The sequence below is a fragment of the Podarcis cretensis genome (assembly GCF_951804945.1).
Source record: "Podarcis cretensis genome assembly, chromosome: 11".
Lineage (NCBI taxonomy): Eukaryota > Metazoa > Chordata > Lepidosauria > Squamata > Lacertidae > Podarcis > Podarcis cretensis.
Window position 1 is genome coordinate 55543729 of NC_137180.1, and position 17619 is coordinate 55561347.

General features: G+C 46.4%; 1 protein-coding gene across 3 annotated transcripts in view; it reads left to right on the top strand.

Moving 5' to 3' along the window:
• MYO5B (myosin VB) overlaps positions 1-17619 on the top strand; it is a 320955-nt gene that overhangs the window by 202010 nt on the left and 101326 nt on the right. For all 3 annotated transcript variants that reach the window (XM_079994667.1, XM_079994668.1, XM_079994669.1), the window contains exons 14-16: positions 3384-3467; positions 11307-11459; positions 13915-14012. In XM_079994667.1, the coding sequence (XP_079850793.1) occupies positions 3384-3467; positions 11307-11459; positions 13915-14012 (335 nt within the window). The remainder of the gene's footprint in view (positions 1-3383; positions 3468-11306; positions 11460-13914; positions 14013-17619) is intronic.

The window sequence follows — 17619 nt, forward strand, 5'->3', positions numbered from 1 at the left end:
GTTCACCATCTCAGCCTAATGTACCTTGCCATCTCCCCCTTGATTCTCTTGTGTGCATTTCAAGTTATAATAATAGCAGACTCTCAAAGAACCAGCTGCGAGGATGGGTGGAGAGAACTTGCATACACAGTCTCTCTCCCACACTAGTGCCAAGTCATGTTCAGTTAAATGGGACAGCAGCTTGATGGATGAGAGAAGCAATGGCCTAGGTGTTCACTGAGTAAGGCCCATCACTCTGGTCTGCTGCGACGGATACCTGGCGGTCTAGATGCAGTGCCATAATTATGTATTGATTGGTTAGAGCGATGGATACAAATCAGAGAAAAATAAGTCTGGAGCTTCTGCTATCAGATGTGGTTAAAAGCTCTTTGTTAAAGTTGACTGTCCTTCTTTGAAGGACACTTGGCCTTCTTAATGTCCCTCTGAGCCTTCCTTTCCATGGCTCTCAGACTGCACATGGAAGGTACCGTATTTTTCGCTCCGTATGACGCACTTTTTTCCTCCCATAAAGTAAGGGGAAATGTGAGTGCGTCTTATGGAGTGAATGGCGCTGCGCAGAGAGGTAGAGCTGCGCAGTGCCCCTTCAGCCATGCGCCTGCCTGGAAGCTGGAGGAGGAACAGAAGGGTCTCCTTCTGTTCCTTCTCCAGCTTTGCTTCAAGGGGCGCTGCGCAGTTCTCCCTCTCTGCGCCGCCTCTCCTTCGCAGGAGAGGCGCTGCACAGAGAGGGAGAACTGCGCAGCGCCCCTTCAGCGACGCTCCTGCCCTGGCTTCTGCCTTAGCTGCGCACAGCCTCTTCGGGCAGGGGGAGCCTTCACCCCGCTGCCCTGAAGAGGCTTGGCGCGGTTATCCCAGAAGCCAGAACAGCCACACGGTATCCCAGAAGCCAGATCCCTCTTGCTGTTCTGGCTTCTGGAATTCAAAATATATTTTTTTCTTGTTTTCCTTTCCCCCAAACTGGGTGTGTCTTATAATCTGGTGCATCCTAGAGAACGAAAAATACGGTATACCTGTTTAGTTCCAGCTGGGGGAATCTGAGCAAAAGAGGCACATTAGTTGGGGCTGATCTCCTGCGTACTCCCCTTCCCCCTCGTTCTTCATTCCTCAGTCCAGCTTTGGTTCTGGAAGTGATACCAGTTAGAGTAGATGCAGCGGCGTAGCGTGGGTTGTCAGCACCCGGGGCAAGGCAAGTAATTTGCGCCCCCTAACCCGAGGCAAGGCAAGTAATTTGCGCCCCTAACCTGCCGCCGCTGCCAGCTTCTTCTTGCTGCTGCCTGGGCTGGGGTATTTACGGTAAGGTAGCCATGGCGGTGGCGGCTGGTCCGTGTCAGGTGATCTGAGGCGAGTTGCCGCTGGCGCTGCCGCCCAAACGACGCCGCTTGCCCAGAGGAGGAGGAGGGCAGAGAGGCAAGGAAAATGCAACATGGCCCAGCAGCTGCAGCAGCAGCAGCAGCAGCAGCAGCGGTGGCGGTGGGGCTGTGAGGAGGGGCTGCCTGGCGCGCCCTCCGTGGCCCTGACGCGCGGGGACCATGGCGAGCGCTGAGAGCCGCTGCCTGCCGGACGCCTTCAGCCCGGACGCGCGCACAGCTCGTCGGTTCCGCGAGACATGGGGCTCTGCTACAGCCTGTGCCCGAGGCTCTTCGGCGACTCCGGAGGCGGCGAGCGCGCCCCCCCCCGATGTTGCGCCCGGTGCGGCCGGCCCCCCCTGCACCCCCCACGCTACGCCACTGAGTAGATGTGCTTGTGAGCAAAAAACACAGTGGGAAAGTCAGTGTCAGGTGCAGAAAGGCTCCAACTATATTTGTCTGTCCGTTTTAGTCACAAAATGTAGACCTCCACTGCCAATTTTCATTGGACCATTGGGGCACACACAGATTTAAGTAAATGGATCTACGGCTGTTGCATGTTTGGATCTAAATTAGAAGGGCTCTGGGATTTTTGATAGGGAGAGGTAAGTGTGAAAAGGGTTCCATGGAGTGAAAATTTAAAAATTATGCAATTTTTCATAGTAACGATCCTTGAAAAGAAGTCTGAGATACTTTATGGACTATTATTGCTGAATCTGTGATATCAAAAATATTGAGGAGAGATTCTAGGAGATGCTTCTAGCCTGCGAGTTTTAAAGATCTATTTCTCAATCTTTAAGATCTGCTTCTTAAAAGCTTGGAGACTAAGCTCAGAGCAAATAAGCATATTTTATGGGCCTCAATTAACATGTACGATTTCCATGTGTTTTGAAAAGGAAATGAAAAGCAATTTCCAGAGAGGTCTCTAAATGTTGTTGATTATCCTTATAATTAGCTCTCTGTTAACGACTGATTTCCTCAGAGGCCTAGTTCTGGTTTCCTTGATGCCGACCTGAGAGAGATTTGTATACTTTCCTTATTTGTTGGTTCAGACTGAAATGTGCTTTCTGCCTTAAGCTTCGAGGATAGATGGGAAAGAGCTAGAATTATTTGCCACAACAACAACAACAACAACAACCATCCCACTGTAAATTTCACTAGGTAACTTTTGTCCAGCCTTCTGCCTTAAACTAAGCTGTTATCTGGGGAATGATTTTCTCTGGAAGTTTATGCCATAAGAACTTCAGAGGCTTAAAAGTCTCAAGAGCACAGTTGGCTTATATTCGGGAAACATCTGCTCTATATAGCTCTTGTTTGTGTATTATTCCGTAGATTCATGTTAAAATCCTGACTTTTATAAGTTTCTGGTATTCAGAATCGCTGAGGTACTGGAAGCAGAAAGGCAAGGAAGAAGATGGCCGGCAGTGTTTTATGTGTGTGTATATATATGTGTTGGGGACGCAGGTGGCGCTGTGGGTTAAAGCCTCAGCGCCTAGGACTTGCCGATCGAAAGGTCGGCGGTTCGAATCCCTGCGGCGGGGTGCGCTCCCGCTGCTCGGTCCCAGCGCCTGCCAACCTAGCAGTTCGAAAGCACCTCCGGGTGCAAGTAGATAAATAGGGACCGCTTACCAGCGGGAAGGTAAACGGCGTTTCCGTGTGCGGCTCTGGCTCTGGCCAGAGCAGCGATGTCACGCTGGCCACGTGACCCGGAAGTGTCTCCAGACAGCGCTGGCCCCTGGCCTCTTAAGTGAGATGGGCGCACAACCCCAGAGTCTGTCAAGACTGGCCCGTACGGGCAGGGGTACCTTTACCTTTACCTTTATATATATGTGTGGGTCAACTCAGATTGAACAAACCAATCACTTGAGGATTCCATCATGGGCATAGATAAGATTCAGGATGCCATCAAAAACAATGTTTTTGAAACCTTGTGGCTCATCTCTGTGTCTATAAAAATGTCTGGGTGGTTTTTTGTTAGGATAATCTACATTCAGAATCTTAACTCTTCTCCCGCACCTTCTGTGTTTCCCTGTGTCCTAGGTGGAGTACCAGTGTGATGGATTTCTGGAGAAAAACAGAGACACTGTACATGAAGAACAGATCAATATACTGAAGGCCAGCAAGGTAAACTCTGAGATACCAGGGGACGGAATAAACTTAAAACTGACATTCCAGCATCACTCATGGTTCCTGCTTAGCCTCATCTTCTTGCTTCCCATCCTTAATGATTCGCTTAAGATTGAATTGTGGAGAAGAAGTGTCCATCTTGGTTTCATTAAAATAGTGCAAGGGATCATTGGCATACTACAATCTGCAAGAATCCTCATGGGGGTAGAGGGCTCTTGAAGAGCTCACAATGACCAGATGTTACCAAACATTAGCTGATCCCTGGCCCCAAGGCAGCCAAGGGATGTATATTAACATTCTAGTTAGTACTCTTGCCTCCTGAGGTGCAGGAGGTTCCTTGCTGCAGCTAGATCCTTCTGTGTTTAGTCTTCAGTTGTTGATACTTTACGCAGGGTGATCCTTGTATATGTTGGCAAAACCATTCAAATTCTCAGTCCATCGTGCTGGGTGTCCCTCCAACCAGCCCTGCCTGATTCGATTGGCCTTGGCCATCACAGGGCAACATGCTCAAGGAGCACTGCAATGCACCTCCTCAGATGGCAGGTGGAATAAACCACCAGTAGCTTTCCCAGTGGTGGTAACCAGTGGAAACCCCAGTAAGGGGGCATTTCAGAAGGATGGAATGTAGCCAAACTGGCACAGGATCACTGCCACAGGGCTCTAGAAGCAACAATGACTTTGCGACTCCATCAAGCCCTTTGCTGCTGGCCAGTGGTCCTCAATCTTTTTTCCCTGGGCCACACTTTCAGAATGAAAATTTGCTCGTGCCACACTGAATTTTTTTACTGGTAAGAAATGCATTGGAAATCAGAAAGATACAACGCCTAGCAGGGCTTGATTTATAATGCAGAACGCAACTGCTTTATAATATGATCATGGGACTTCCAGAAAGTATAAAACAAAACAGCTACATAAGGACATGAATCCATCCCAAAATATAATTATAAGTGAGCCTCTTAAGTATGTATATAAATTCAATGAAGGGTGTGAGTTTGCAGTATTACTTGATGTTCTTGCTCTCATTTTGAAAAGATAACTATCCATATTCTATATACACTGTATTTTTTTTTTAAAATGATACTGCTTAAACCCCTATGGCTACAGTTAGAATTAAACATTTGCGTGCATGTGTGTGTGTGTGTGTGTGTACACACACATGTGCAAAAACTGCAAAACTCAGCAGTTCAAAGCAAGATTGCCACCAAACACCCTAGTGAGCCACAAGCCATGTGTAGTAAGCCTCTGCGTATTTTCCCTCTTTTGCAAATAGATTCCCCCCCCCAAAGGAGTACATGAGTCGAATGCTTATCCCCTAGAGCAGTTGTTCTCAACCTTGAGTCCCCAGATGTTTTTGGCCTACAACTCTCATGAGCCCTCGCTCACAGGACCAGTGGTCAGGGATGATGGGAGTTGTAGGCCAAAAACATCTGGGGACCCAAGGTTGAGAAAGGTTGCCCTAGAGGTATGTGCTCCCCTTTCATCTGTTTTCAGTGGCTGTTCTCCCAGAGAAATTCAAGGGCGAAAGTCCAACCAGAACTCCTGGAAAATCAGCCAGACTGGGAGGGCGGGCAGGAGGCAGCAGCAGGGACAGCGAAGAGCTTCCCCCAAAGAGATTGGGACACAAGGCAGACTGGAGCAGATAACACAGTTTAAATGGCAGGTTAATTTGACTTTATTGTTAGGATTCAGGTGCTCTGAGCCAGAGGAGCAGGGAGAAGCAACAAGCAGATAAAAAGAGCCCAAGAAGGAACACCAAAGCGTTGGTGCGATATTGTGAATAGGATTCTATTCCGGTTAGCGGTGTGCGAGTTAAACAAAAACATTTCTTGCAGCCTTGCAGCTTCTGGCTGGACAGATTTATTACTGTTACTATGAGCTGTGGTGAACATCTTTCTCCTGAGCACAAAACAGTGGCGCTTGCCCAAATCCTGCTTCTGTAGGTGTATTAGTACAGATGGAATGAAGGGAGGAGAAGAAGCCTTTTTGCAGATAAAGGAGCCTTTCTTGCAGATAAAGGATCGGCCCTGTTTGCTCCTTTCAAGAAGCAAATCAGTACAGGAGAGATGTTTGCTCTATTGCAGGAGAGAAAAGGACTTAAAAAATAAAAAAGCTGCTATCCTAAACACACTGGTTTGAATTCAGAGTCACACTATTTCAAAGGTTTCATCTCTGCAAGCATTGCAATGTGCCAAATAGAACAATCTTCACTGATCACTGCAGATGGTGACAGCAGCCACGAAATTAAAAGACGCCTGCTTCTTGGGAGAAAAGCAATGACAAACCTAGACAGCATCTTAAAAAGCAGAGACATCACCTTGCCAACAAAGGTCCATATAGTTAAAGCTATGGTTTTCCCAGTAGTGATGTATGGAAGTGAGTGAGAGCTGGACCATAAAGAAGGCTGATCACCGAAGAATTGATGCTTTTGAATTATGATGCTGGAGGAGACTCTTGAGAGTCCCATGAACTGCGAGAAGATCAAACCTAGCCATTCTGAAGGAAATCAGCCCTGAGTGCTCACTGGAAGGACAGATCGTGAAGCTGAGGCTCCAATACTTTGGCCACCTCATGAGAAGAGAAGACTCCCTGGAAAAGACCCTGATGTTGGGAAAGATGGAGGGCACAAGGAGAAGGGGACAACAGAGGACAAGATGGTTGGACAGTGTTCTTGAAGCTACCAACATGAGTTTGACTAAACTGCGGGAGGCAGTGGAAGACAGGAGTGCCTGGCATGCTCTGGTCCATGGGGTCACGAAGAGTCGGACACGACTAAATGATTAAACAATAGCAACACTTTCAATTGTCCTGCTTTTCCCCATCTGAGCACACAGCACAAAAATTGCAGTAAAACATCTCTGAAACACTTCCCCCACCACACCCTCGGAAATAGCCAGGCATGCCACAACAGGGAGTAAGTTAAGGGTTCTGTGTTGCGGCTGAGCGCTGCTTTCTGGCCCCACAATCTATTGCTCTTGTTTTGAAATAATACTTGTGATGCAAGGGGCCTTGGCGTGCTTGAGCGCAAACATCTCTTTCATGTCAAAAGTGTTCATGTTCATGTAGAAGACGTGCACCTTGCGATGCTCCTGGGGGAAAAAATCCTTGGCGTTGTTTTTTCCCCGCTGGTCTCAAATTTGCGCCTGGTTGTTCGTTATGGGAAAGCTGTGTGTCGCTTCCACAGTTATCTGGCTGCTGCCCTGCATGTGTTGCTCCAAAGGGGAGAAGGAACTGAAATGTCAGAAGAGTCCCTGAATAGCAGCATAAATTCTTTACTAACATAGAATTGTAGAATCACAGAATTGTAGAGTTGGAAGGGACCACCGGGGTCATTTAGTCCTTCAATGCAGGAATCTTTTTGCCGAACATGGGGTTCAAACCGACGACCCTGAGATTAAGTCTCATGCTCTACTGACTCAGCTATCCCTCAGATAACAGGAAGCTCCACCTAGTCCAGCTTTCTGATTCCACAGTGGCCAATCACATGCTCCTATGAAACCCACAAGGAGAGCAATTTGTTGATGTTTAGTCGTTTAGTCGTGTCCGACTCTTCATGACCCCATGGACCAGAGCACGCCAGGCACTCCTGTCTTTCACTGCCTCCCGCAGTTTGGTCAAACTCATGCTGGTAGCTATGAGAACACTATCCAACCATCTCGTCCTCTGTCGTCCTCTTCTCCTTGTGCCCTCCATCTTTCCCAACATCAGGGTCTTTTCCAGGGAGTCTTCTCTTCTCATGAGGTGGCCAAAGTATTGGAGTCTCAGCTTCACGATCTGTCCTCCTGCCAATGTTATTCCCCAGTATACTGCCTCTGATGTTGTCAGTAATATATCCATTGTTACCAGTCACCGCTGACAGACGTCCTCCATCAATTCATAGTACATCTTGTGGCAGTAGCAAATTCCATAGTTTGAACTATGGGCTTTCTATTCTGAACTATGTGCTGTTTTAACTATTTGCTCTGTTACTCTTGCACGAGGTGAGAAGCTAGAACTCAGGGCTCCCTCACAACGGCCCTGTCAGGTAGGTGAGGCTGAGAGATAGTGACCATTTCCTGTCGCTAGACCTCCCTAGCTTATCTGAAGCTGTTAGCCCAAGAGAAGCTTGCTGGAGGCAGGAGATAGGCAGACAAAAGGATTCTGTGGGCGGCTGTGATTAAAATAAAGCCCAGCAAGCATAAAACAAACACAGAGTCCTGCGTCAGGCCAGATGATGATAATACCATGCAAACAGATTCTTCCCTCAGTGGGATTTTGGCAGATATGCAAACAAGGTTCGGCTAATTAATCTCCAAGAGGTATTGACGGAAAATTACAGTCCCGTCTTAATAAAGGAAGTGCAAAGGAGATTCTGCTTTTGAAGTTCCTTGTAGTTCTGATATGCATCTTGGGTCAGTGTTTTGAAATGGGGCTAATGGCATTTTCTTTTGTGACAGAAGTGCTGTGAGGTAGAGAGTTTTTTTTTGGGGGGGGCGTGTCTGGGCTGTGCTTGCTGAAAGTAAGTTCTTCTAAATTATCTTCAATGTGTTTAGCCTGTGAAAGTTTTTCAAGTGTTTCCATGACGGCCAGAACTCTTCAGTAACTATCTCAAAACTATCTTATAATTGTGCATACCTGAAAGAGAGAGAGAGAGAGAAAAGACATAATAGAATCTTAGGATTGTAGAGTTGGAAGGGATCTTCGCAGTCATCTAATCCAATCCCCTGCAATTCAGAAATCTCAACTAAAGAATCCCAGACAGGTGTGATTCAACCTCTGCTTAAAAGGGACCTCTGCTTAAAATCTTCTTATAAAAATCTCCGAGGAAGGAGAGCCCACCACTTCCTGAGGGAATCTATTCCACTGTCAGAGAGCTCTTACTAGCACAGTGGTACCTCGGGTTACATACGCTTCAGGTTGCATATGCTTCAGGTTACAGACTCCGCTAACCCAGAAATACTACCTCGGGTTAAGACCTTTGCTTCAGGATGAGAACAGAAATCGTACTCCAGCAGCGCGGCAACAGAAGGAGGCCCCATTAGCTAAAGTGGTGCTTCAGGTTAAGAACAGGTTCAGGTTAAGAATGGACCTCCAGAACGAATTAAGTACTTAACCTGAGGTACCACTGTAATATCCAAGGCAACACTATGACCAAATACAAAGATACGATATCAACATACACTCTTTGTATAATATGAAATATATGAAATCACGTAAACAGAAAACTTATGAATCTCTGAAAGTCACAAATTATGCACTCTTGATGGATTCTCTTGAAAACATAAAACCAAATAAACATAAGTCTTATAAGTCTCTGAAAGTTTTTGAAGACTATGCAAGCCTCTGAAAGAAGCAATGTAGCAGTGACCACATACCGGTAACTTTATGACCACTGCTCCATAGCAATTGTTGTTATACTTTTCCAGTCACCGTATAGATGGGTTTATGAAGCAATTCTGTATCCTTCTGCTGTGCTGAAGAAGAATTCTAGGAAACAGTGGGTATATCCAGAATCACTGTTCACAACGTCTGTTTGCGGACCACTTCGGCAGTGTTGGACGCCATAAACAAAGCTTTACAGCCTATTTTCACCAGATAATAATCTGATACATTGCTTCTTTCAGAGACTTCTAAGACTTATGTTTATTTGGTTTTATGTTTTCAAGGGAATCCATCAAGAGTGCATAATTTGTGACTTTCAGAGATTCATAATGTCAGGGGCTCAGGAGCAGAGGCACAGGGGAAAGAGGAAATGGAGAGCGAAGGGGAAGAATCGGAGGGCAGCGTAGGGGAGTATGAAAGTGGCCCGAGAGATTCCATGAGCTTCTCCAGCGATTCAGAAGATTCCCAGAGGGGGGCGCCGATGGCCAGGACAAGGGGGGGTCCCAGGGGGGACACACCAGAAGCAAGGGGCCAGCGGGGACTCCCAAAGCAGCAGCGGGAGATTGGGACCAGTTCCTCCACCAGAGCGTAGTGGGGGGGAAGAGTCCTATGTATCAGGGCCAGCTTCTCCTCCAGTAGGGAGAGAAGATGAGTCAGAGCTGGCCACGCCTCCATTGCAGAGTGAGGGAACGGAGGGGAAGTCAGGTCCAGCTAGCTTCTCTGAAGGGGGAAGCAGTGACAGGAGCAGTGCAACGGTCAGAAGGAAGGTTGCTGGCTGGGCGCAGCGCGCCAAGTTCAAATGTACAGGCGCGCGGCACAGCAGGAAACCCGGATTGGGAACCAGGTCCTAAAGCCCGCCGGAGGGAGGGGGAAGACTCAGGGGACTCAGTGTCAGAAGAGTCTAGAAAGGGCAAGACCCCAGCGGACAGGCGGACCCAGAGGAGGAAAGAGCAAAGGAAGAGGTGGAGCAAGGCTAGAGTCTTAAACTGGTGTCTGGGGGGAGGAGATTCAGACGGAGCTTCAGCGGTCTAGAGTTTAAGACGTAGAGCTGCGCGCCGCAGCTTTGAAATCGAAAATGAACTTCAATAAAGACTTTTGTATATAACAACGAACTGGCGTTGGTCCTTTGTGAGCTGGGACCTAGGGCAGCTCTGACACATAAGTTTTCTGTTTATGTGATTTCATATATTTCATATTATATAAAGAGTGTACTGTATACACTAGTGTATCGTTGTATTTGGTCATCGTGTTGCCTTGAATATTACTACTATTGTTTGCAACACAGGGGTTATATTGTTTGGTTACTTGTTGTACCAAAGAGCTCTTACTGTCAGAACATTCTTCCTGAAGTTTAGTCGGAATCTCCTTTCTTGCCACTTGAAGCCATTGGATCGAGTCCGACCCTCCAGAGCAGGAGAAAACAATCTTGGAGTAACATCTTCCATGTGGCAGCCCTTTAGATACTTGAAGATAGCTCTCATATCTCTTCCCACTGTCCTCTTTTCCAGGCTAAACATGCTTAAACTCAATTGCTGGAGCACGAGGCTCTTAAACTCAGGGCCATGGGTTTGAGCCCCACATGGGGCAAAAGATTCCTTGTGTTGGAGGGGGTGGCCTAGATGATCCCCATAGTCTCTTCCGACTTTTTGATTCTATGATCTACTTCCCTCAGTCAATTGTTACTGTGGTTTTCTAAACCTCAGCCTTGTGGAGCAGAAGGTCTTGGGTTGAATCCTTGGGATCTCTATGGAGGGCTGAGGAAAAGACTTCTGCCTGAAACTGTGTAGATTGGGGGGGGGGGTGTTCCCTATCAGGTGGTGTGCAGCAATGTGTGTAAAAATACAGTTAAAAGTCACACAGCACCTAGCACAGAGCAATTATAACTAGCAGAAAAATCGTTAAGTCGTCTGCCAAAAAACCCTCAGCAGTTTCCCAAGGGTCTGTGGAGGGGGCAAATATTTGAGAACCACAGGTGCGGGCGATACTGAGCTAGGCAGACAGGTGTTCTTGTTGCAAGGGTATATGGAATACCTGTGGTGGTCTTGCCACAGCCTGGCTTGGTATGAGGCAGCTTCTTGCATTCCTAAAATGTTCGCGCCCCCCCCCTTTCTTATATACTGTGGTCTCAAAGGAATTGCACCACCACACCAGCTAGCAACAATTTATTTTATTTTTTAAAAGGAACCTGCTTAACATCAGGTCTCCTTTGGCTCTAAGAGATACAGAAAAATATTTAATTGCATTTGATATGGCAGTTATCACCGGGCTGCATTTAGCATAAAGGTAAAGGTAAAGGTACCCCTGCCCGTACGGGCCAGTCTTGACATAGCATAGCACTTAGCATAGCACTGTTTAAAAACCTTGCCTTTCAGCGAGGGCTCTGAGTGTGCCTTTGCTGACCAGGAGGAGCCAAGCCTGTTTTCCTGACCGCTGTAGCAAGAACACTAAACAGTCCAAGCCTTTCTTCCTTCTTTGCAGTACCCCATGGTAGCCGACTTGTTTCACGATGGGAAAGACGCCGCGCCGGCTGCTGTGACTGGAAAAGGAGCTTCCTCGAAAATCAATATCCGCTCTGCCCGTCCAGCTGTGAAAGCAGCCAATAAGGAGCACAAGAAAACAGTTGGGCATCAGGTAGGAAATCGTTCTCACACACTCTCGGTTTTGTGTTCCCATTGCAGCATTTGTCCTCTTTATAGGGACGCGGGTGGCACTGTGGTCTAAACCACTGAGCCTCTTGGGCTTGCTGATCGGAAGGTCAGCGGTTCAAATCCCTGCGACGGGGTGAGCTCCCATTGCTCAGTCCCAGCTCCTGCCAACCTAGCAGTTCAAAAGCACACCAGTGCAAGTAGATAAATAGGCACCACTGTGGTGGGAAGGTAAACAGTGTTTCCATGTGCTCTGGTTTCCGTCACAGTGTTCTGTTGCACCAGAAGCGGTATAGTCCTGCTGGTCACATGACCCGGAAAGCTGTCTGTGGACAAACGCCGGCTCCCTCGGCCTGAAAACGAGATGAGCACCTCAACCCCATAGTCGCCTTTGACTGGATGTAACCGTCCAGGGGTCCTTTATCTTTTTACCTTTTATTCGTACTCTTTGTCACACCAAAAACATAAGACTAAGTGAATAACCAACACTGAACACTACTGCTTGGATGCATTTATTTACTTAAGTTCTGCAGCCATTTTTAGGTATTCCTCCCCCCCCCCCCCATAATTTTTATTAAATTTTCTGTTTTACATTTTAGAATATTCATTTAAACAACCATAAAATATCAATGACTTCGCTTCTACTCTTTCCATGGTTCATTTTCCTTAACATAAATCCCTGCATATTTTATGTAAACTAAACCATTGAGTATTCCATTATTCCATTAGTCCATCCATCAAAACTTATTTACACTGTTGAATTTATCTTAATGCTCAAATATACTAAAATAAATAAATTGGGGAAAATTGTGTATATTTGGGGGGAAATGTAGGTATTCCCCTCCACCTGCCACCACCTTAGTATTTGGGGCGGTTTGGCATTTCTTTTGCCTTCTGCTTAGATCTGGGGGCAGGAGATTTTATTAGGGCACAAAACCACCCCAGTGACCATTCTAAGGGTCAGATTTCTTCCATATGCTGACCATGATATTTTGCTTCCAGATGCTTCATTGGAAGAGATTCATATGTGTAATAAATATTAACTAATTCAATTTAAGTTCCAAAAGAAGGCTTCTCTCAGGCCAGAATAGGTATCAATCCTTGCAGTTATTTAACTTAACAGCCGTCTGTGGTTCAGTGAGCCCCAGATTCTGTCTTCCACTCTTATGTGTGGCATGGTTGCCAGGTGGATTTTGCAATATTTGGGCCAGATCCAAACATGTTGTTGTGCTAGCAGAAACCATGGCAATTTGTCTTGCTAGCGCCGTGTGACTTTCTGCCCTCTCTTTCCCCCTGCTCCCTCTCCAGGGAGAGATGGTTCTGTCTGGCAAACAGAAATGCTTATTCTTGACAGAATGAATGCTTTAGCACGATGTTGAATTGCACCCTATTGTATTTATTTAAAATGCCATATGCACTGTTTTCCTATTAAAATATCCAGAGCAATTTGGGCAGGATCCTGCCTAGAGGCAGGAGCATAGAATCTGGTGTCCTTTAGGTCCATTCCTCCCTTGCTGTTTTGTGATGTTAAAAGTGTTGTAATCTCAAGCCTTGTCAGAGGAATTTGCCACTCTCCAGGCACCCGGCTTGGATTACTTGTTGACCTCCCTGTCTGCGACTCCCGGCAGGAGACAGGCGAGGTCTCTATCGGCGATCCTCCTCAAACGTGAGAAGAACACACCACTCTTCCCTCCTCCCTGTCTTCCCCAGGAGGGAGAAAGAGACAGACAGAAATGTATTTACATGCCTTTATTTCTGTCTATGCAGCAGTACAGAGAAACACGTCTGCACTCTCCAAACATCAAACAGCAGAGAGAGAAACTCCACCCCTGTACTTCCAGTACAGATCAGATGACACACTGAGCTAACATCCGGTGCATAGTACAGTGAATAGACTGTCCCTTTGCTCCCACGGTACAGTCCCAAACATCAACATCCTGTTTGGCTTTCCAGCCAGCTGCAGCTCGCTTCATTGCTCCTTTTTCGTAACAAAAAGGCCACTTCTCTCTCTCTCTCTCTCTCTCTCTCTCTCTCTCTCTCTCACACACACACACACACACACACACACATTCCTAAATCCCTGAACAGCCTCTGCTGAAAAAGGATTGCATTTGAGGAGTTGTGAAGCAAGCAGTTTGTCACCATGACACTGTGTCATTCACACATGCTGCAGCCACGAGGCAGTGACCAGGATGGGGCAAACTATTCACCTCCCTCTTTTACATGTGTTTCCATGTGCATGTTCCTCACTTGACTGCAGTGTCCAGAAGAGTGGGCAAGGCTTCACAGGTAGAGATGCTACGCTCTAGGGCTGAGTCATCTCACAGATTTAGCAGTCGCTCATTAAGTGTAATCAGGTGTAGAAAAAGAAAGTGATGTTACACCCCACATTATGTCATCTCATTTCAGGAATGGGTTGTCTTTTTAATTGTTTCTTCCAGTTCCGTAACTCCTTACATTTGCTTATGGAGACCTTGAATGCCACCACTCCCCATTATGTACGCTGCATCAAGCCAAATGATGAGAAGCTTCCTTTCAGGTAAGTACGACAAGACAAGAACTTCAATGGGCTGAAGTTAAGCAGACCATGAGACAGTTGATGTCTGACTGTCAGTTGTTGTTGTTGTTGTTTGTGCCCCACCCATCTGACTGGGTTGCCTCAGCCACTCTGGGCAGCTTCCAACATATAAAAAAGCATTAAATCTTAAAAAGCTTCCCTATACAGGGCCGCCTTCAGATGTCTTCTATTTATTTTTTTAAAATAATTTTTTATTAACCGACCAATCACATCAAATCAAACCAAATTACATAAATTCCAAATTACAAAGCCGAATTTTAAATTTTTGTTGGGGGTTACCCATATTTCAAGTTCCGAAGGGGATCCAATCATCTTCTTGCTGCTGCTTTAATGTCCACAAATCTATCCATATGATGTTCACAATACTGTCCAGTCCTTTCTTATTGTTTTCCACATCTTTTCTCTTTGTGACCTCTGATGCTCTCCAAAGCGGGTTAAAACAAGTTGTAATCCTGTGTGGATATTTTTATTCAAGAACCATATTCAGACAGTTTCTGTATATCATCGCTTCCATAAATAAAAACAGTCTTACCGTCGTTAATCTCCACAAATCTGCCGCCTTTCTCCCAACCTCTGAGGAGGTTCGCCAGGAATGCAGTCCGAAAACAAATCCATTCCTCCTCCCGGTTGTGAATCCTTCGACCAAGCCTGGCAAGATGGCGGCTGTTTTTATTGCTGCGTCACACCAAAAGCTCTTATTCTTTACTCAATCTCCATAAAACATACTTTTGGTTAAAGTTCATTTCCACGCAGACCTTAAACATCCTGCTTAGGTCAGTTAGCCGACGGATCCAGTATAGGGAGGGGTTCTTAGTTAATCACATAGAAGAAAAGAAAAAAAGTTTCCCCCCCATCCAGTCCCGCTGCCGACATACCCAGCCTTTAATGTGTCTTCTCCATGAGATATTCCTGTTGCTCCGACCCGTCGTTCTTCAGTTAGCAGTCTTCACTCCCCTTCTTCACTTGAAATATGTGCATTTGCTTCTTCCAAATTAATTATTACAAATTGCTGCAGCTAGTGGCGCAATCAGAGACAGCGTCAAGGAGAGCCGGAGTCCACACAAGGGCATTCTGCCTAGTGCCCTCACCCCCTTCTTTCGAATCAGGGGGTGATTTATGGGCACAGCAGGCAAGGGCAGTGTTCCCCATATCCTTGGGGCAACAAGGGAGGCTGCATACTCCCATAACAGCCTCTTAATTACCTCGTGTGGACCGGAGAGATGTTATTGTCAGCCATCTTCCAATGCACCCCTAGTGGCCCCCCCTCAGATGTCTTCTAAAGGTTATATCTAAAGGTTGACATCTGATGGGAGGGCGTTCCACAAGGTGGGTGCCACCACTGAGAAGGCCCTCTTTTCTAATTGTATATGGGGTGATCCTGCCCGATGCTGAGCACTGCAATGAGCCTTTAGAAATGTGTATTTCCATAGGGGATGACAGCTGCCTTATGCTGAGTTCACCTATCCCAGTATTGTCTGCACTGACTGGCAACAGCTCTCCAGTGTTTCAGAAGGGGTGTTCCCAGCTCCATCTGGAGATGCTGTGGTTTGAACCCAGAACTTTCTGTATTCAGAGCAGAGGCTCTACCATTGAGCCACTGCCCTTCCCCTAAAGAATATCCTATCTATTGTGGCACCCAGAACTGGACATAGTACTCCAGGTGTTGTCTGACCAAGGCAGAATAGAGCGATACTATTACATCCCTTGACCTGGACACTATGCTTCTGTTGATGGAGCCTAGAATACCGTATTTTTCGCTCTATAGGATGCACCCGACCATAGGGCACACCTTGTTTTGGAGGGGGAGAACAAGAAAAAAAAATTCTCCCTCTCTCTGCTCAGCGCCCCTTCACCGAAGCGGCAGGAGAAACAGAGCCCTTTCCATTTCTCCTGCTGCTTCGCTGAAGGGGCGCTGCGCAAAGAGGGGTAGAATTTTTTTTTCTTGTTCTCCCCCTCTAAAACAAGTTGTGTTCTGTGCATTCAAGTGCATTCTGTGCGTTCAGCCGTGCTGCCCCCCGAGCTTGTGGGGCTGGCAGTGGGGGAAGCGCTGCTTTCCCTCAGCGCCAGCCTCAAAGATCCCTGAAGCCTTCACAGAGCGCAGCGCGAGTTCCCGCTGTGCTCCGCAGGCTTCGGGTTCCTTTTGCTGAAGCCAGGAGAGTCTTGCTCTTCCGGCTTCAGCAAAAAGAACCTGAAGCCTCTGGAGCGCAGCGGGAACTCGCGCTGCACTCCAAAGTCTTCAGGCAGCTATCCCTGAAGCCTGGAAAGCGAGAGGGGTTGGTGCACACCGACCCCTCTCGCTCTCCAGGCTTCAGCGAAAGCAACGTGAAGCCTCCAGAGCGGGGAGGGAGCGCTCCCTTTGCGCTTCGGAGGCTTTGCGTTTCTATCGCTGAAGCCAAGGAGCCTGCATTCCCTCCATAGGACGCACACACATTTCCCCTTAATTTTTGGAGGGGGAAAAGTGCGTCCTATAGAGCGAAAAATACAGTAGCTTTAGCTTTTCTTGCTGTTGCAGCACACTATTGACTCATGTTAAGCTTGTGGTCTACTAAGATCCCTAGATCCTTTTCACATGCACTGCTGGCAACCCAGGCGCCCCTCATCTTATATTTGTGCACCTTGTTCTTCCTGCCTAACTGCAGAATCTTACATTTGTCCCTACTGAAATTCCTTCCCTTGCTTAACATTTGCTATAGTTACTCCTGTGAAATTTGCGATAGTCTCCGCTTCCTCCTAAATGTGTTGTTGAATAACTGCTGTACTCTGTCCCAAAGTGGCAAGAGTTTGATTGTGGCAGCAGCATTTCAGAGAGGTCTCTTTGTTATAGCCAAAATAAAGAATTGCTTTGGGAGTTTCCATGATGAAAGGTGCTCAGTCAAAGCAAAATTGCTAGTGTTATTTATTATTATTATTAAAATGGCGCGCGCACACACACACGAGCACACGTACTGCTGAGCTGCTCGCTGGAATAATGTGCTAAATGTCTGCTCTTGTGCATTTGACTTCATGATAAAATAATGGGTCACTTGCTGGGGAATTGACAGCTTTGATGGATTTTATAATGTGGCGAATACCAGGAGGTGGCGTATTTCTGCTATTATGGTGCATCAAGGGCTACTCAAAACTGCTTATTGATTCTGGATTTGCAAATATTAAATGTTGACAGCAATTGCTGAAGATTTTGAGCCACAGAAAAGGAACTGGCGAGCAATCCTGGAGTTTCTAATTCAGTTCTGGCAAATTGTGAACTTGCCAATATATTTATATTTATATTTATATTTATATTTATATTTATATTTATATTTATATTTATATTTATATTTATATTTATATTTATATTTATATTTATATTTATATTTATATTTATATTATTTCACCCAGCCACTTTGGGCAGCTTCCAACACACATAAAAACATAATAAAACATTAAAAACTTCCTGATACAGTGCTGCCTTCAGACCAGTTATTCACTGAAGAGGGGTGAAAAGGCCTTCCACAAGTAGGATCCAGAATTAGGAATTCATTTCAGGTTGAAAGCAGTGGTCCCATGCACCTCCTTGGTCCTGGGAAAA